Source organism: Saccopteryx leptura, chromosome 5 (assembly GCF_036850995.1).
Source record: "Saccopteryx leptura isolate mSacLep1 chromosome 5, mSacLep1_pri_phased_curated, whole genome shotgun sequence".
Taxonomy (NCBI): Eukaryota; Metazoa; Chordata; class Mammalia; order Chiroptera; family Emballonuridae; genus Saccopteryx; species Saccopteryx leptura.
The window spans coordinates 217,005,194-217,025,841 of NC_089507.1; the positions used below are offsets into that span (position 1 = coordinate 217,005,194).

The 20,648-nt window shown below is 48.8% G+C and overlaps 1 protein-coding gene across 1 annotated transcript; it reads right to left on the reverse strand.

Moving 5' to 3' along the window:
* Positions 1 to 305: 305 nt before the first annotated feature.
* LOC136405165 (zinc finger protein 343-like) lies at positions 306 to 20,435 on the reverse strand. Its single transcript, XM_066384256.1, has 5 exons — positions 20,199 to 20,435; positions 19,195 to 19,434; positions 18,956 to 19,014; positions 15,575 to 15,701; positions 306 to 6,139 (listed from the first exon to the last, which is right to left on the reverse strand). Exons 2-5 carry the CDS (start codon positions 19,310 to 19,312, stop codon positions 4,830 to 4,832), a joined length of 1,614 nt encoding a protein of 537 aa, XP_066240353.1. The 5' UTR covers positions 19,313 to 19,434; positions 20,199 to 20,435; the 3' UTR covers positions 306 to 4,829.
* Between the last annotated feature and the right edge of the window lie 213 nt (positions 20,436 to 20,648).

Here is a 20,648-nt window from a genome sequence, read left to right on the forward strand (position 1 = left end):
TCCCAGCGAGAAAGACCACAGCAGACACAAAGTGAATTTTATAAGTTTTATTGCAGACCTGCACAGGGACTGCAGGCAACCCATGCAAGGGAGCACTGCAGCCCCCCCCCCCCCAAACCTGCACAGGGACTGCAGGCAACCCACGCCTCCGAAGAGACTGGAGCACTGCAGCCCCCCAAACCTGAGCAGGGACTGCAGGCAACCCACGCCTCCGAAGAGACTAGAGCACTGCAGCCCCCCAAACCTGCGCAGCCAACAAACTGTGCAGGGACTGCAGCCCCGAGCTTCTACAATGGCTCCTTTTTATAGGGTGGCTATCTAGGATGAGCAAGCATCATACAGAAGCTGATGTGGCTGTTAGCTATTGGCTAGGGAGGTCGTGCGCAGTTACAGGGGGGGTATTACTCAGTGGAGAATTTCAAACATAAACTTCTGATAAGGGTCTCTGACTCAATGCAGGATGTTGCTGAACTCTTTGTTCTCAGCGTCACAGGGACCTTGTACACTCTTGGCAGCCCCAGCATGTCAGTACTCCCTGAATCTAACAAGTTTCTCGTTGCGACACCTTACATGTTCAATGATTGCTTTCTCATATGCCTTCACTGCGGGCCCTTCAGCAGACCAAGTAACACTTTGCTCGAGCCAGCGACCTTGGGTTTAAGCTGGTGAGCTTTGCTCAAACCAGATGAGCCCGCACTCAAGCTGGCGACCTCCGGGTCTCAAACCTGGGTTTTCTGCATCCCAGACGGCGCTCTATCCACTGCACCACCGCCTGGTCAGGCTTTTTTTCTCATATTTTGAACTGTCCAATTGGGCTCCATGGGCTCAGGGGGAACAGGTGTAAGAAAGGGCTTGGCCAAAGCACCGGGTCTTTGGACTAAGAAATAACAGCTGGGGTATGACGAAGCTGTCTTGGAGAAAATAGTAGGATGATGTCTATAAGGCCAGTATCCACGGACACCATCACAGCCGCCTGACCCATGCAGGTTCGCATTGGATTCGGACAGTCGGTAAAGAAACAATGGAGCCAAAAACTAATGGGCCATCATCTTTAATCCTAGCTTGCACCCGGCAGGCAAGTAAAAACACACACTGGGCTCCAAACCCCACTCATTCAGTGCTCATAAAGCTACTGACTTATCCGAGTTTCCTAGAATCTAAGGTTTCTAGCTCACCAGACTTATTCACCTCTGTTCCCCATCTCCTTCCTTCTCCCTGCACAAACTCTGCACAAACTGGCTTCTCACTCAACACTCCGCCATCTTGGCTGCTTCTCCTGGCCTCCTCCACGTGGCCTCTCTCTGCTCTATCCTAATCCCAGGAACCAAGAGAGCAAGCTCCCGTTCTGCCCCCATTTTATAGTGTAGAAATCAAAACCTTTTAATCCAATATACAAAATAGGGAAGTCTCTAATACAAAGTCACTTATCTGAGGCATGATGGGATTATACCACCCCACATCAAAAAGGGTGGGAAAGGCTTAGTCGTATAACCAAGCCACAGGCTACAAGAATCCTGCTTGCCCACAGCCTGTCCCCTACACACATTAATATCACCTGGGCAATGGGCTTCCATGTGGGCAGCGCCATCTTTAACAAAGTGAGCATAATATATTTTATCTGCCCAACAATGTGTCTAAACAGGACCTGTGGATTGGAGACCTGAGGTGACTTTGCATTGCAGCTCTATGGGTGTTTAAACTCTTGAGTAGCTAATAGGCCCAAAGCAATGATTCATGATGGGAGGACAGGTCTTACCTAAAGGACCTGCACTTATAATATGGAATATAAATTGTCCGTGAAAATGCTGGACTTGAAAATACCGTTAACAAACAGTGATGTCTTGATGGGGATGAGAGGTATTCAGCAGACACCTGAGTAGATTGGGAGGAAGAAAACCCAGGAGATGGAGCCTTCACTGCAGCCAGTGGGAGTAACCCTTTAGGAGAAGCAGCAATCCAGGCCTTGGCGACCTGGGAAGTCGCTCCCCTCTGGAACCTTGATCATCCTTTCCATGCAAAGGCTCAGATTCCCCAACAAATCTACTAGATTTATTTGGGACTTACTCATTTCTCAGGGGTTGGATTCATGCAGGAAACCTGGGCTGTGAATGTGAACTCTTTCCCAGATGCATGTGTGACTAAGGGGCACAGACTGAGCTCATGAAAGACTTTCCTGGAACAGAAGGACAAGAAAACATGAGGATGAACTGAGTATGAAAATTGTAAAGCTGGTGGCCCCGGCCATGGCCATGCAGATGCAGGTTCACATTGGATTCTGGCAGAAGGTAAAGGAACAGTGGAGACAGGAAGTGGGGGGCCATTCTGTTTATTAGTCTTGTAACACAGAGGAGCAAACAGGCAGTGGAGACCACTTCCGTCTCACTCAAGGCTCCAAAACCCAGACTCATTCTCAGGCTCTACAGGAGTCCTGGGCTCCCCACAAAACTCAGTAGGGCTCCCAGCACTTCAACTTTCTCTCTCCCTATGCACTCTCCAGCAAAAACACTCTGGGGGGAAAAAACATTCTCCAGCAAACAATAGGAAACAATTGCCCCTCCCAAGCAGGAAGGCAATCCAGTTTGCAATCTCCTTCCCTGAGGGCAGCACCTGCATCCTTCCATACACTATACACACAGGGCGCTGCCCCAACACAAAGGAGCAAACCTGGAAACATCTGTTTACCCGACACAAATATAAAAGTGGTCATTCTTAGTTTACTTCAATGAAATCTTTTATTTCTTTATTCCATTTACAAAAACTGAAAAAAATAAAGACATGTCTATTGAGTAGCTAGTGCCATCCTGTCTCACACAGAGCAGGAGGGAGGGTTCAAGGCTTCTGAAAGCCCCTCAAAGGTGACTCATAACTGAGGTAGTGATTCCTGGGATCAAGAATGTCCTCTTGGAAGGTAGAGGAGAAACAACAGGATAAAGCTCCACCCACAAACCCTGCCCACTTCTCTCTTCTCCCTGAGTGTCCCCTGGTGCCCTATGAGGTGTGACTGATTGCTAAAGCTTCGCACAGAGTCCCTCCCAGGCCACCTAAAGTTTCTCCAAATGTAGTGTAGTAGCGCAGCCCAACCGGAACTACCAACATCCAGAGTCTCCGAGAAAAAAACCTACTCAAGACACAAACTGATTGCAAGGGGAAGAGGGAGAGGCCTGTGGGGACAGGCAATGACGACCTCCGGAACCCTGCTTCTCACAGCTTTTACTGAGCAGAGGACAAAACTTCTTTACAAGAACAAAGGCAACAGGATTACAGGGGAGGAAGGTCAGGTAATAAGGGAAAAGAATGAATGAATAAGGGACTTTGGGCTGAGTGAAGATAGGGCTAGTATTTGTCACAACATACTTTTTGTTTTCCTGATTAACAAGTAAAAGGGAAGGGGAAATCTAGAATCTACTTTTCTTTCTTTTTAATTAATTTTAATTGGGTGGCATTGATAAATCAGAGTACATATGTTCAGAGAAAACATCTCCAGGTTATTTTAACATTTGATTATGTTGCATACCCATCACCCAAAGTCAAATTGTCTTCTGTCACCTTCTATCTGTTTTTCTTTGTGCCCCTCCCTTCCTGCCACCCCCTCTAAAGCCTCTTCAGGAGCATCTCTCTGTCTGCACAAAGATCACTCACTCACAGAGTGTCCTGGTGTTGCATCCAAAACACTCAGGGCTGTTAACTACAGTTTCCCAATCACGTCATAGAGAATTCAAAGTTAGATGGCCGGTTGCCTACAATGCAGCTGTTCTATGATGTATCCTGAGGTGAGATTTTCCCTAGTCTGTGCCCATTCATCTCACACACATAGAGTGTGTACGCTGACATTTGTGAGGGGTGGCATATGGTCACAGCTGTGACTTTACTCCTTATACACTTAAGGTGTCTCACAGTGGAGTCCCTGGAGAGACAATGGATGGAGAATTGAGTGGTTTATTGGTGAATGAGGGCTGGAATGGGCAGAGGAAGAAGCTGACCTGTAGTGTGTTCACAGCTGAGATCTCATGGGCACTCCTGACCCAGGATGACCATCTGAACTGAACAGAGTCAAGGGGTGAGGTTTTGTTTCTCCATCTCAATCAGTCATGGGCCAGAAGCCACCCTGTGTAAAGGGGCCATTCCCTGTGGCTGAGAGAAGGTCCCAGAGAAGAATTCATCACTGTGCCCATCAGCAGCAGTTATCAGCAGCTGCAGGGGTGTGGGTCCTGATAAGGTGATCTGGGCAGGATAACCACTGAAGGATCCCCACTGAAGGATCTCTTTATGGCATGAGAACAAGGATGCATGATCACAGGATCCCTGTCCACAATCCCTGCAAACACACGGCCCCTCCCTGAGTACGCCCTCATGGTATGACTGCTGGACACTGGCTGTTCGGTCAATGTTGACTTATTGCTCACACCTCACCCACAGTCCCTGCACACACATTTCCTTTCTAAGTGCATCCTCCTTGTGCAATGGGGGCAGACGTACGGCTAGAGCTACCTGCATGCTGCATGCATGCGACTCCTCTGGTAAATGTGTCCTTGGTGCCTGATGACACATCTCTGCAGGTTCACTACTACACACACAGACACAGTCGGTGTGGTGTTTGTCTGGTGTAAGATGAGGTCTCACTGATTACTGAAGTCTTGACCGAGGTTCCTGCATACACAAACCTTACACACTCCTTGTGTCCTCAGGCGTCTGATGACATCTGATGTGTAAATAAAGCTTCACCCACATTTCCTGCAAATATCACACTTGTCCTTCGATATGTCCTCCACTGATTAAGCAGGCTGCTTTCTAGCTAAAGCCTCATCTACACTCACCACACATAAAAGGATTCAACCTGAGTGAGTCCTCTGGTGTCTCCAGAAGTGTGACTTATCACCAAATCCTCGTCCGCACTCAGGGCACACAAAGGGCTTCTCCTCCGAGTGAGTCTTCTGATGTCTTCTGAAGGATGACTCATGACCAAATCCTCGTCCACACTCTGGGCACACAAAGGGCTTCTCCCCAGAGTGAGTCCTCTGGTGTGTCCTGAGGTGTATCTTTTGACTAAATCCTCGTCCACACTCTGGGCACACAAAGGGCTTCTCCCCAGAGTGAGTCCTCTGGTGTGTCCTGAGGTGTGTCTTTTGACTAAATTCTCGTCCACACTCTAGGCACACAAAGGGCTTCTCCCCCGAGTGAATCCTCTGGTGTTTCCTGAGAGCTGATTTATCACCAAATCCTCGTCCACAATCTGGGCACACAATGGGCTTCTCCCCAGAGTGAGTCCTCTGGTGTGTCCTGAGGTGTGACTTAAAAGTAAATCTTCCTCCACACTCCGAGCACACAAAGGGCTTCTCCCCCGAGTGAATCCTCTGGTGTTTCCTGAGAGCTGATTTATCACCAAATCCTCGTCCACAATCCGGGCACACAATGGGCTTCTCCCCTGAGTGAGTCCTCTGGTGTATCTTGAGGTGTGACTTAAAAGTAAATCCTTGTCCACACTCTGGGCACAAGAAGGGCTTTCCCCCCAAGTGCGTCCACTGTTGTATCATGATATTTGATTTATCACCAAATCTCTGGCCACACTCATCACACAGGAAAGGATTCTTCATTGAAGAGTGCACTTCAGGGTGTGTGAGGAGGTGTGACTTAAGTGTGAAGCCTCGCCCACACTGCCTGCAAACATAGGGCTTCTCCCCCGAGAGGGTCACCCTGTCTGCCATAACGTTAGATTCCAGGCTGCTGTCTGGTTTGAGCTCAGTACAGCTCACAGCTCCAGATCTCGGGGTTTCTAATTCCTTCCTCCCCTTGTCTGTCTGCACAGGGCTTACCCCTTGGACTGAGCTGGGCTCTATTTCCAGCACCTCATGACCTTCTCTGGAAGGTCCTCGGGGTGGGCTGTGGAATGCGCCTGAGGTTTCCCCCTCCTCCGTCCTCACAAACGAAAGTCTCAAGCCATCTTCTCTGCTTTCACGTTCTGTGATTTCACTCCAGCAACTCTGAGAAAAAGACGTCCGCTCCTGATGCCTCTGACCTGAATCCCCCGGATAGAAGTCACACATGTCCGAGCGCACGGGAATCACCTGCTGGCTGGGTAGTGACTCCCGGGAGAAATCCAAAAGTTGGCAGGAGCAGGGGTCCGTTTCTGGCTTTGATTCTGCTGGAGAAAGAAAGTTTGGTCAGAGAAGTCCCAACATACCTGCAGGGAGTCCCCCCTTCTCTCAGGTAAACTAGGGCCCTCCTGCCACACCTGTTATTAATCATAGCTGTACAACATCCTTTGTTTCCACTAATGATTTCTTTAGGTTCTATTTCTACACAGTCCCTTTTCTATGGCAATCCAGTGGAACCATCCCGGAAACATCTTCTACATGTCACTCAGACTGGGCGCCTTCCAGGTCAGCAATCTGCCCTGTAAATACCTTCAATACCACCAGCTGTTTCTTTCTAGTAAGTCAGCCAAGCCATGACCCTCCCACTGATGCCCTGTTTATACTTCTGTTGTACTTGGGGGTGACAGTTTCTAGGACCTATGTGGAAATCACTATGACTTTACTTATTAAAAAAAAAAAAAAAACAAAAAAAACCTGAACACATAAAAAGTTACTTGATCAGGAGGGCTTCCAAACATAAGAAACGCTACATTACACAGCGGTTGAACAGAGTGTATAAGAACTGAATCTGAGTGTCAGCTTGCCCATCTGCAAACAAATACTTAGAAGAAATAATTTCTTTTCTTTTAAACTTACTGGTTTCTAATTTTATTTATTTATTTAATTTGTCACCGCGACAGAGACTCAGAGAGAGGGACAGACAGGAAGAGAGAGAGATGAGAAGCATCAGCTCTGCGCCGCGGCGCCCCAGTTGCTCGCCGATCGCATTCCCACATGTGCCCTAACTGGGGGTGGGGGGTGGCTACTGCCAACCGAGTGACCCCCCCACCCCCCACCCTGAGCCAGCGACCCTGGGTCCTCCCGCATCCCGGTCCGACGCTCCATCCACTCTTGTCCGTGGCGGAAATTATACTGCAAATTCTGCCACGGACAAGAAAGCTGGGTTCATCGTTTCAGGATTTTGGAACCCTGCCCCCGGACCAATCTCATCACACTGACATCACACTTGCCAACAGAGATTGGTGAAAAGTTACTACCACTTGGCAACACATTTTCAAAGCCACAGTGGTTTCCTCATTGCTGCTTTCTCCCTTCTTCTGTATGAACACCAGACCCAGCCTGACCCGGCGCTGGCGCAGGGTAGTCAGACCGGGATGCGGAAGACTCAGGTTCACAACCCCGAGGTCGCCAGCTTGAGCACGGGCTCCTCTGCTTTAAACAAGGCTCACTGGCTTGAACCGAAGGTCGCTCGCTGGCTTGAGCAAGAAGTCACTTGCTCTGCTGTCACCCCCACTCCCCGCAGTAAAAGCATATATGACAAAGAAATCAATGAACAACTAAGGTGCGGCAACGAAAAATTGATGCTTCTCATCTCTTTCTGTTCCTGCCTGTTTGTCCCTATATGTCCCTTTCTCTGTCTCTGTCACACACAAGAAATACCAGACTCAAACAGAGGCTGGTTCTTTTGCCCAGGATTCCAGAACCGAAAGAGCTGAACAAGAGGAAATACAAGGCATGAGCGTTGGCCCTGGCCTGTGCTCTCAGTGCTGGAGCGTCGGCCGAGCATGTAGGTGTCCTGGGTTTGATTCCTGGCCAGAACAAGAGAAGTGACCATCTGCATTTCTACCCCTTCTCATCTCCCTTCTCTCCCTCAATCTCTCTCTTCTCCTCCTCCAGCCATGACTCAGGTGAAGGAAGTGGGACCCAGACACTGAGGATGACTCCATGGCCTCGCCTCAAGTGCTAAAATAGCTCTGTTGCCAAGCAACAAGGCCATGGCCCCAGGGGGACAGAGCATCACCTGGTTCAGGCCTTGTGGGTTCATCCCAGTCGGGGCCCAAGCGGGAGTCTTTCTCACTGACTCACTGCTTCTCACTTAAGAAAAGATTTAAGAACTTTTTAAATATTTTCATTACGTGTCAAATATTTTGAAAGATTGGATGACATAAGATTGTGAATTTCACCCATTCATGTCTACCTTTTTTAATATGTAGTTACTAGAAAATTTTAAATCATCCCCGTGGCTCACCCTGTATTTGCACAGCACTGACCTAGAACAAGGGGTGGGAGAAATGGAGCTTCAGACCTATTTCATCCTCCCCTCTCTTTGTATAGTTCACAGGCTCAGGATGGTTTTTAAATTGTTTACAAGATAGAAACAAGTAAAAAAAAAATAATAGCATAAACTGATATAAAATTCAAACTTTGGTGTCCAAAGAAGAAGTCCTTCCTGGGACACAATCGGACTCTTTCATCCATGTACTGTCCTGGCTACTGAGGATGACAGGGAGAGAGTGCAGAGCAGTTAGAGATCACATCGCACACAAAACACCTAAAATAGCTATTCTCTGGCCCTTTACTGAAAAAGTGGACAACGGCTGACTCAGGGTAATGTTGCAATCGAAAGTATTTATCACCCTAGGACTAAAGAATCAATGTAAGTTTCTAAATAAGAGAAAAACGTAGCGTATAGAATACAAACCTCTGATGGTTGCTGAAGGCTTTCTCTCTACTCTCCCACGTGCAAACTGCACTTGGAGTCCCACCGGCCTCCTTACAATTCCCTACCCCTGGGAGGGACCATCCCTTCCTTAATGTCTTAGTGCCAACACGTCTCCACCTGAAATGCTATTTCCTTTCACACACAGAGTCTAACTCCATCACCACATTACGTCTTTGGTCACATGTTACCTTTTCATTGATTTCATATTTAGCCCGCCGCCATGTAGTAATCGATACTCCTTTATCCTGCTTCATTGGGTCATTATTTTTTACTAGAATTGCTTATCACTGTCTAACATATCATCCTATCCCTACACGAGAAGCTTCTTCTTTCTTTTTTCTTTTTCTTTTTTTTTTATTTTATTTTATTATTATTATTTTTTCATTTTTCTGAAGCTGGAAACAGGGAGAGACAGTCTGACAGACTCCCGCATGCGCCCAACCGGGATCCACCCGGCACGCCCACCAGGGGCAAAGCTCTGCCCACCAGGGGGTGATGCTCTGCCCATCCTGGGCGTCGCCATGTTGCGACCAGAGCCACTCTAGCGCCTGAGGCAGAGGCCACAGAGCCATCCCCAGCGCTCGGGCCATCTTTGCTCCAATGGAGCCTCGACTGCGTGAGGGGAAGAGAGAGACAGAGAGGAAAGTGCGGCGGAGGGGTGGAGAAGCAAATGGGCGCTTCTCCTGTGTGCCCTGGCCAGGAATCGAACCCGGGTCCTCCGCACGCTAGGCTGACGCTCTACCGCTGAGCCAACCGGCCAGGGCTTTCTTCTTTCTTATTTGTCTCAATACATCGTAAAAAAGTAAGCCCTCATGGACAGGGGTAGCTATTCCTTCACATCTGTGTGGCTCTAAGTGTCTAGAACATCTTCTGGCCCACGGTAGGTGGTCCATCCCGCTACCGCAGTAAGGAAGGACAGAACACAGCCTCACCCAGCGAGAGCAGGTTCCTGATGTTCTCCAGCATCACTTCCTTGTACAGGCTCGTCTGCTCAGGGCTCAGCCTCCTCCATTCCGCCTTTGTGAAGACCACGGCCACATCCCTGAACGTGATCGGTACCTATTAACAAGCAATTCCTTAATGAACAGCAAGTCACCATGAATTTTCCAAGCGCAATCAGTAAATCTCATGACCCTTGAGGGTCTGGAGCTACAAAACTTTGTTCCAGTTCTTTCCCAAGTACACAGTTCTATGTACCAAATTGTTTTGGCCACGACCATGGCTTTGTATTAAAATCTAAAGGACATGGAGCAGATGCATACAGCCAATTCTTGGGCCCAGAATATTTGTGATTTCCATGCAGAAGTAATTTGTCAATAACTTTGAAACCCAGCCTGACCAGGCAGTGGCACTGTGATTACAGCATTGAACCAGGATGCGGAAGACCCAGGTACGGAAACCCGATGTCGCCGTCATGAGCGCAGGCTCATCCGGCTAACTCGTGGGCTCAACAGCATGAGTGCACAGCCTCTGGCTTGAGCGTGGGATCATAGATTTGACCCCACGGTCGCTGGCTTGAGCCCAAGGTCTCAGGCTTGAGGAAGGGGTCACTCGCTCTGCTGCACCTTCCACCTCAAAGCACAAGTGAGGAAGCAATGACCGAACACCAAGGTGCTGCAATGAAGAACTGATGCTTCTCATCTCTCTACCTTTCTGTCTGTCCCTGTCGGTCCCTCTCTCAGACTCTCTCCATCTGTTCCAAAGAAACATTAAAACCGGAAGCGGTGCTCAGGAAGATGACCGTGAGAACGCACTGTGGAGGAATACTGAGACGAAAGAGCAGAAAGGTTCCAGTTTGAAAGGGACTTGGTGTCCACAGCGTATCGTCCAACACACATCTCATAACCAGTAAGGGAAGGATGAATGGACAGTCCAGGCAGATTGTAACTCAGCACAGAACTGGAAAGTTGCTTTTATTTTACATAACAGGGAAATTTATTTAGAATTCCTCTCATTCTCATATTTGTATGTTCTTTCTTTTTTTTCTCACCCTGCGTCTCTCCACTTCAATTCACTTTCTTTGTTAAATACTGGATATTTTAGGTAAAACCTTGTAGCAACTCTGGAGACCAACCCAGCTCCCTCCTCAGGCTGTGGCTCCTCTCACTTCTTCATGTTTTCTGACTCTTCATGTTTTCGGACATTCAGTAAAGTCTATTGCCCCCGATGATGTGTCTAATCAGCAGGAGAGGCCTTGGACAGGCACAATCCCGCTGACCCTCCCCCTCCAGAATGACAGTCCTTTCGACTGGACTCCCGTGGTCATTCTCCCTGATCTACTTATGTAACCTTCAGTACAATAAACAAAAAGAATCAACACAACGATGAGCTACACAACTTCACCAGATGAATAGAACATCACCCTGCATCTTAAAGTAATAGCTAGTTAAAACAATACACTAAGGGCCCTTCCTGCACAGTCTCTAGAAACAAAGAAAGGTCACCGCATTCAGAATAATTAACTAGATTGGCAATCAAGTGATTAAGAACATCCTTTCCAGTTTAGGGGAAAATAGAGCAGGATCTCTCACCCAGAGTCAATAACTCAGTCATTCCTTCAACCATTTTTTTTGTGTGTGTGACTCTTATGTCCCATGTTCAATTGAGTTCAAATCCACATATTTTTAAAATACTGTTTGTGAGATCAGTTGGCAATAAGGAAAGGTCACGTGAGGAACCAGGTCCAGGACTTTGGCTAAAACCGCCCACACCCATGCCCGCCAAAAGAAACTTCCCAGAAGCACTTCGAAAAAGAAAGACTGTGTGTCAGACAATGAAATTTCGCCACGTCATATTAACTCACCATCTCCCTTCCGACGCTGTAAGTTACCACCCCTGTCCCCCCGCACAGGAGAATCTGCGTGACTTCTCTGGCCCCCTGTCTCGCGGACCAGAGAATCTCATCCGGGACGCGCTCTAAGTAAAGCTTTTGCTATTCCAAACTTTGTGGAGAAGTCTTTTTTTTTTTTCCCTCGGTGGGGAAAATACCTTACATTTCGTGCCTAAACCTGGGAGGAGCTTGAAATCTGCTGGGACCTCTCCTCTCCCCTTCCCTTCCGAGGAAGAACCAGGACCTCCGACCTCCCACCCACTTCAGCACACGGCGTGGTGAGTCCCCTGCCTCCAGCCTCCCCTCAGTTCTTTCTGAGGAGGCTCTCTGTCCGTAATCACAGCTGCGTCAGGGACCTCTTTTCTGTTCCGAGTGCGTTTGTGCCCGTGGAGACGTCCCAGACACACCCACTCTACCTAACCATCTGGAGGACAGGGGTTGAGTTACAGGACACCAATTCTCTTCTCTGGTCACTCAGAGACTGAGGGTGGCCATGGGGGGCACAGGGATGTAAACCTGGCTCGGGGACACCCCTGGGTGCCTTACCTGGAATCTCTCCCTCCCTACAGAAGAAGAAACGGTTCTTCTCCACTGTGCCCAGGCCACAGAACCCACTGGATAATCATACCAGATGGCCTCCTGAAGGGACTTTCTATTTTGCCATCCTCACCAATTTACAGAACTACTGCCAGAGAACTGGGAAATGGTCGGAGATCGCTTACATTCAGGGCTTCTGATATTTGGGTATTTGCACTCCCGTCCTAATCTCTGTGCCGCCTGCTCCACAGCGCAGGTCCTTGTGGCCAGAGAAACCTCAGCTGAACCCTCCACTTCTCATCTGTCCTCCTTTGCCGACCTCCCTGAGGAACTCCCTAACCCTCCTGCATGATGCCCTCCGTCCTACTGGGGTCCTCCTGTCCCTTCAACGGATCCTGTTTCTCATTCGCCTGCAAATACCAGTCCCTCGCTCTCCTCCCCTGTCAGTGCTCACACCAGATCCCGCTCTGAGCCACAAGAGGGAGACAACCTTCTCTGTCCTCTCCGCGAGGTGGCGGGAGCGGAAGGAGTTGTTCAGTTTCCTGTTCCTTTCTCCCTCTCTGATCTGTCTGCAATTGAGAAGTGTTTAGGCTCCTACTCTTCTAATCCCACCGCCTATACCGAGGGCCCCCAGACCCCTATCGGAGACCTGATGAACGTGGCATTTAAAGTTTTTAATGGTCGGGAGGGAAAGGCTGAGGCTGCTCGCCAGGCCCGCATGCAGCAGAAGGTGACGCCCCAAACTCAGGCTCTTGTGGCAGCACTGGGCCCGACAATGCCCCTGCCCGAGGCCGCCCACTAAGCCCTGCCCTAACTGCAAGCAGCACGGTCACTGGCAGAGCAACTGACCCCTTTAAGCAACTACCTTTTCACCGGCGCCTCTACGCGGAGGAAAAGCCGCCCAAATGGGAGGCCAATCCAGCCAGGCGGGCCCACCGCTCAAACTCCTCGGCCTCATGGAAGACTGACGCGGCCCGGACTCGAAGACCCGAAGACCCCCATCACCCTCGCCAAGCCCCGGGTAATGCTACAGGTAGCGGGTGAGACCATCTCACTTCTTGTGGACATGGGACTACCTTCTCTGTTCTGCCATCTCACTCTGGACCTCACAGGTCTCAGTTATGGGAGTGGATGGGACCCCTTCTTTCCCCTTTCACGTGCCACCCAACATGCAGTTTGGACGGAATCCCCTTTTCACACTCCTTCTTAGTTATGCCCTCATGCCCTGTACCCCTTCTGGGTCGGGACATACTACACAGTCTCAAAACCAGTATCTAGCTACAACATCTTCCCACTTACTTCTACCACTCCTGACTGAAGGCTCTCCCACTACCACAGATCACCCTAACCCGGTCACACCCTCTATTCCACCAGATATTGTCAACCCTCAAGTCTGGGACACTTCTACCCCTGTAGTAGCTGCCTACCACCCACCCGTTCACATCCGCTTGAAGAATCCCTCCCAATTCCCATCTGGACCCCATACGGTAATACTGACTACTCCTACTGCAGCCAATCTCCTGGGCAAACACCTTGGCACCATGTCTCTCGCCTCAAGCTGCCCCCATGCAGGACCGCTGGCAGTCGGAACCACTGGGCTCCACCCGTCTCTGACTCACTAAAAGGTTGGGCCCTGCAGATCCTCCTGTTGCTCCCGTCCCTCCCACCGGGAACCTGCCACCAGAGTGAGTTAAAGTAGAAAGCAATGTTGTTCAATGAGACTCTCCTGATGGAAGAAAACGTCAATGTCCTCCACTGTCTGCAAGAGAAACTGCTCCAGTATCTCTCCTCCTACAACCCGCTTACCTCCTGATGGCAGTCACCCATCCTCACCTGGGCTGCCCCTGTCCTAGGTCCTCCTCTAATATCAGCATATTACTCATATTTGCTCCTCTTCCTTAGATTCTTTGAGGGCTGCATCGCAAGGTTTCTCGAGTCACGGTTAATCGGATGCTCCTACATCCATATACGTGACTCCCCTCAGAGCCACCTCCTTCCGACCTCCCTTCCCCACGACGCCCCTAACCAGCAGGAAGTAGCCAGATGAATACCGGCACCCCTATCTCACATAAAAGTCCAGAATGTGAGGTCGGTTGGCAATGGGGGAAGGTCACATGAGGAACTAGGTCCCGGATTTTGGCTGAAATCACCCGCACCCATGCCGGCCAAAAGAAATTTCCCAGAAGCACTTTGAAAAAGAACGACTGTCTGTCAGGCTATAAAATTTTGCCATGTCATATTAACTCGCCATCATGCTACGGACCCTATAAATTACTCCACCACCCACTAGCGCGAGAGAATCTGTGTGAATTCTCTCACCCCCCCGTCTCACGGACCAGAGAACATTGTCCGGGATGCGTTCTGAATAAAGCTTTTGCTATTCCACACTTCGTGGCTAAGTCTTTCTTTTTACCTTGGCTGGGAAAATACCTTACACTGTTCTCCACACTATGCTCTGCTTCTGCACTGATTCAAAACTTTCAATAGTAAAAAAGTAAAAAGATGCTCACTGCAAAAGACAGTATCTTTAGCTAGTGTGAGGAGAAGTGAAATTAAATACATATAAAATTTTTAATAATCTCAGTTTTTCTAAAGTATCCCTTATATTTTGCACATTCCTGGGCTCTACAAAACCTGTGTAGACTTCATAAAAAATAAAATAAAACAGACAAATGCAGGAGTTATTCGAAATAGAATAATATGGTGCCTGACACAGGCACGAACTGTCTAATATCACCTGCTTATTCCTTTCCCAAGAAAAGAGAATATCCCGTTTGTCTATTCTCTGGAAAATGGCCAGCATTTCATAATGAAAAATGAAAAAATGTAACCCCAACTCACCAGTGTTTTGGGCTTTCCCTCCTTTTCTTGGAGCGAGTCAGTGCAGTTGGAAGGCAGACCTAGGGGAAGAACAAAGCTCTGAGGGTGCAGGCCTCCCAGAATGCCCCAGGGAGCAGCTCCTCGGAGCCCAGGACAGAGGGAGCAGTCCCTTTACTCAGCTGGGGTCACTACAGTGCTCTCAGCTAAGCCCAGAGCCTTACTCCTCCTCCTCACCTCTCCAGACTCTCAACAATTCTCACCTTTAGGGGCATGATTTAGGGTCAGATTCTCCATGGTCTCCATGTCTTCCCTGTTCTCCTCCCGGTCCTGCTCTCCCAAGGCCGAAGGATCAGGCATCGTCACTGCTCCAGGGTCAGACCAGTGTTTGCCCTGAAATTCTACCACCAGGTTGCATAGACGTTATTTCAGCGCAAGATTGATTTTTTCTCCTGCCACCGGTCACCTCATTACGTCTTTGGTCACATGTTACCTTATCATTGATTTCATATTCAGCCCGCCGCCCTGTCACAATCGATACTCCTTTATCCTGCTTCATTTGAACATTATTTTAGACTGGGAAGTGCTTATCACTGTTTAATGTACCATCCTATCCCTGCACAAGAAGCTTCTTTATTCTTATTTGTCTCAATACATCGCGATAGGTAAGCCCCCATGGACAGGGGCTGCTATTCCCTCACTTCTGTGTGGCTCTAAGTGTCTAGAACACCTTCTGGCCCACGGTAGGTGGTCCATCCCGCTACCGCAGTAAGGAAGGACAGAACACAGCCTCACCCAGCGACAGCAGGTTCCTGATGTTCTCCAGCATCACTTCCTTGTACAGGCTCCTCTGCGCAGGGCTCAGCCTCCTCCATTCCGCCTTCGTGAAGACCACGGCCACATCCCTGAACGTGATCAGTACCTATAAACAAGCAATCTGTTAATGAACAGCAAGTCACCATCAATTTTCCATGTGCGATGAGTAAATCTCGTGACCCTCGAAGGTCTGGAGCTACAAAACTTTGTTCTAGTTCTTTCCCTAGTACACAGTTCTATGTACCCAACTCTAATGGCCATGACCATGGCTTTGTATTAAAATTTAAGGGGCACAGATCTGATGCATACACCAGTCCTGGGTCCTGGACATTTATGATTTCCTTGGAGAAGTTATTTGTGAATCAATTTGAAACCTGGCCTGAGCAAGCAGTGTATAGAGCATCGAACTAGGATGTGGAGGAACCAGGTTCAAAACCCCGATGGCTCCGTTTTGGGAATGGGCTCATCTGGGTTGAGCGTGGGCTCAATAGCATGAGTGCAAGGTCGCAGGCTTGAGCTTGGGATCATAGATATGACCCCATGGTCACTGGCTTGAGCACAGTCACTGGCTTGAGCAAGGGGTCACTCGCTCTGCTGTACCTCCCACGTCAAAACACAAGTGAGGAAGCAGTGACTGATCACTAAGGTGCTGCAATGAAGAATTGATGCTTCTCATCTCTCTCCCCTCCTGTCTGTCCCTATCAGTCCCTTTCTGACTCTTTATCTGTGTCAAAAAAAAAAAAAAAATTGAAACCTGAAGCAGGGCTTAGGAAGGTGATGGTGAGGACACACTATGGAGGATTTTGAGACAGAAGAGTTCTAAATGGGCAGAGAAGTTCCAATTTGAGGGGGACTTGCTGTCCACAGCGTATCGTCCAACATACACACAATGTCCAAGGACATTCTAACTCAGCACAGAACTGAAAAGCTGTTTGCATTTTACATAACAGAAAATTTTATTCAGACTTCCTCTCATTCTTATATTCGTATGTTCTCTTATTTTCTTTCTCACTGCGCATCTCTCTCCTTCAACACACTTTCTTTGTTAAATACTGAGCATTGTAGGTAAAACACTGTAGCAACTCTGGAGACCAACCCAGCTCCCTGCTCAGGATGTGGATCTCCTCACTTGTTCGTGTTTCCTGACTTGTCTTGGCGAGTTCAGTAAAGGCTATTGTCCCCGGATATGTGTCTAATCAGGAGGGGGGGCCTGGTCATGCACAATCAGGCTGACCCTCCCCCTCCAGAAATGACAGTCCTCTTAGCAGGGCTCTCTTGGCCTTTCTCCTGGAACTACTTATGTAACCTTACATAAGATAAAATACATCAATGCAATGATTACCACACCAAAAAATATCTGCCTGGGCTGTAGCTCTACACAACATCACCAGACCAAAAAAAAAAAAAAGTCAACCTGAGTCTTTTTTTTTTTTTTTTGTATTTTTCCGAAGCTGGAAACGGGGAGAGACAGTCAGACAGACTCTCGCATGCGCCCGACCGGGATCCACCCGGCACGCCCACCAGGGGCGAAGCTCTGCCCACCAGGGGGCGACGCTCTGACCCTCCGGGGGATCACTCTGCCCCGACCAGAGTCACTTTAGCACCTGGGGCAGAGGCCAAGTAGCCATCCCCAGCGCCCGGGCCATCTTTGCTCCAATGGAGCCTCGGCTGCAGGAGGGGAAGAGAGAGACAGAGAGGAAGGAGAGGGGGAGGGGTGGAGAAGCAGATGGGCGCTTCTCCTGTGTGCCCTGGCCGGGAATTGAACCCGGGACTTCTGCACGCCAGGCCGACGCTCTACCACTGAGCCAACCGGCCAGGGCTCAGCCTGAGTCTTAAAGTAATACCTACTTAAAACAACAGACTAAAAAAGAATTATAAGTATGTACAAATCTCACCAAACACTGGAAGGACACATAACCAGACCAGGAAGCTTCAGCGGGGGCTGGGAAATGTGCCTCCCACCGTACACAGGTGCAGACTCTTCCAATGAAGAGTCTTCTACAGCAGTGGTCCCCAATCCCTGGGCCGCGGACCGGTACTGATCCGTGGGCCATTTGGTACCGGTCCACAGAGAAGGAATAAATAACTTACATTATTTCTGTTTTATTTATATTTAAGTCTGAACGATGTTTTATTTTTTTTAAAAATGACCAGATTCCCTCTGTTACATCCGTCTAAGACTCACTCTTGACGCTGGTCTCAGTCACGTGATACATTTATCCGTCCCACCTTAAAGGCTGGTCCGTGAAAATATTTTCTGACATGAAACCGGTCTGTGGCCCAAAAAAGATTGGGGACCACTGGTCTAGAGAGACTTGCCCATGCAGGGGTGTCAGAGCGCCTAGCAGTTTTTATGGGAAAAGTTTGGCTGGAGGCTATTCCACGAGGGTCCTTCTTCCAGCACAGCCACTAGGAACAACAAAGGTCACCCCCACCCCATTCGGAATAATTAACTAGGTCAGCAATCAAGTGATTAAGAACATCCTTCCCAGTTTAGGGGAAACTAGAGCAGGATCCCTGAACCCAGAGTCAATAACTCAGGCTTTCCTACAAAAATTCATTTTTTTTTTTTTTTTTTTTACAGAGACAGAGAGAGAGTCAGAGAGAGGGACAGAAAGGAATGGAGAGAGATGAGAAGCGTCAATCATTAGTTTCTCAATCATTAGTTTCTCGTTGCGACACCTTAGTTGTTCATTGATTGCTTTCTCATATGTGCCTTGACCATGGGGCTTCAGCAGACCGAGTAACCCCTTGCTCGAGCCAGCGACCTTGGGTCCAAGCTGGTGAGCTTTTGCTCAAACCAGATGAGCCCGCGCTCAAGCTGGTGACCTCGGGGTCTCGAACTTGGGTCCTCCGCATCCCAGTCTGACGCTCTATCCACTGTGCCACTGCCTGGTCAGGCCAAAAATTCATTTTTTTGGTGACATGTACTGTTCATGTTCAATTGAGTTTGAATTCACTATTTTTAAATACTATTTCTCCACTCTATCCTCTGCTTCTCTATTTGTTCAAAAATTTCAATATAAAAAGGTAAAAAATGACAGAATCTTAGCTAGTGTGATGTGAAGTGAATTAAATACATATTTAAAAATTTTAATAATCTTGGTTTTAAAAAATATCCTTTATACTTTGCACATTTCTGGAATCTACTAATCTTGGGTAGATTTTCCAACAAAGAAAATAAAACACACAAATGCAGGAGTCATTCTAAATTGGACAACAATGTGCCTGACACAGATATGAACTAATACTGTTCGCTTTTTTCCTTCCCCAGGAAAAAAAAAAAATCTCGTTTGCCTATTTTCCAGAAAAGAAGGCAGCATTTCAGAAAAAAAGGGAAAAAATGTAACCCCAACTCACCAGTGTTCTGGGCTTTCCCTCCTTTTCTTGGAGCGAGTCAGTGCAGTTGGAAGGCAGACCTAGGGGAAGAACAAAGCTCTGAGGGTGCAGGCCTCCCAGAATGCCCCGGGGAGCAGCTCCTCGGAGCCCAGGACAGAGGGAGCAGTCCCTTTACTCAGCTGGGGTCACTACAGTGCTCTCAGCTAAGCCCAGAGCCTTACTCCTCCTCCTCACCTCTCCAGACTCTCAACAACTCTCACCTTTAGCCTCGTGATTTAAGGTCAGATTCTTCATGGTCTCCATGTCTTCCCTGTTCTCCTCCCGGTCCTGCTCTCCCAGGGCTGAAGGATCAGGCGTCACAGCCCCGGGATCAGACATGTGTTTGCCCTGAAATGCTACCTCCAGACCAAATAGAAGTTAAGATCAATTTCTGCTTCTGAAGGAGGTCACTTCTCCTAACCTCCTTGTGAAAGCCCATCGTGTTTTCACGAAGCCAGCACCTGCGGGGGGAGCAGCAATGTGACGTGTCCACACTCCTTACTGTACAAATCAGGCACTGCAGGTCCTGAGAGCTCCCACCCCATCCGCATCCCCACTCACTCACTGACTTGGGCCATATTCAGCCCTAACAAAACAAGTTCAAAAACCCAGAATTGTATATTCACAATCAATCCGGTGTTTTCACTACCATTCACACATGCCTGATGCTAGTGGGTGTCCCCTTGCCAAAAGCAGGGTGGCTATGTGGTCGGCTCTGCACCCCCACCCACTACAGAGAACGCCTGTCTATTTAGCTCTGACTGGCCTCGTGTGCCCGGAGCCAAAATTAACCTTGGAGATGCACGTCTTCAGCCATCTCCCCATGGGAATTCTATGTCCCAGAATCATCTCAACTCCTCCAAAAAATGATATAAGCCTGACCACGCGGTGGCGCAGTGCATACAAGGAAGGACTGGATCGCGGAGGACACTGATACCAAACACCGACGTCGCCAGCTTGAGCGCGGGCTCATCTGGTTTGAGTAAAGGTCACCACCACCTTGGAAGCAAAGTCGCTGGCTGGAACGAGGGGTCACTCGGTCTGCTATAGCCGCCCCCCCCTCCCCGGGGTCAAGCACATTTGAGAAAGTAATCAATGAACAACTAAAGTGCCGTAACAAAAAATTGATGCTTCTCATCTCTCTTACTGTCTGTCTGTCCCTATCTACCCCTCCCGGTGACTCTGTCAGTATAAAAAAAAAAATTATATGACAGTTCCTGCTCACCAGCCCCAGCGGGAGACGGAAAGACCCTGGAAGAGCCCCGCTACTCAGAACTCCAATCAAGCTGAGTCTCTACCCACTTCCCCGTCCCTAAATACACGTCCGGGGCGGCGTCCTGGCTTCCAGATTGAAACCTCCCGCACTTCCCGTTCTATCAACTGCACACCAGCCTTCAATCCACGCGGTTCCAATCCACCAGCTCACCAGCACCGCTCCTAACCTTACACACTGACTCTCCCGTCCCTCCTTCCAGCACAATAGTCACCTCCGCAAACCGCGCTCACCAGAACTACAGTCAGAGGTCCACTTGGTCTCCCTGATCATTTGTGAATGAACTACAATTCCCAGAATCCTTGGAGGCTCCGCCTCTCACTGTACGCAACAGAGAGAACTTAAACCAAGAGTTGAAAATACCTGAACATTGTATATACTGTAGTGACAGCCGACCTGTTT

Bases quoted from the DNA above. Each gene is read 5' to 3' on its own strand.
- LOC136405165 (XM_066384256.1), bottom strand. From the start codon at position 19,312: ATGTCTGATCCCGGGGCTGTGACGCCTGATCCTTCAGCCCTGGGAGAG. The intron at 19,015-19,194 runs GTGAGAGTTGTT...TTCTTCCCCTAG, and splicing joins CTTAAATCACGAGGCTAAAG to GTCTGCCTTCCAACTGCACT. The intron at 15,702-18,955 runs GTGAGTTGGGGT...GCTTGTTTATAG, and splicing joins AGGGAAAGCCCAGAACACTG to GTACTGATCACGTTCAGGGA.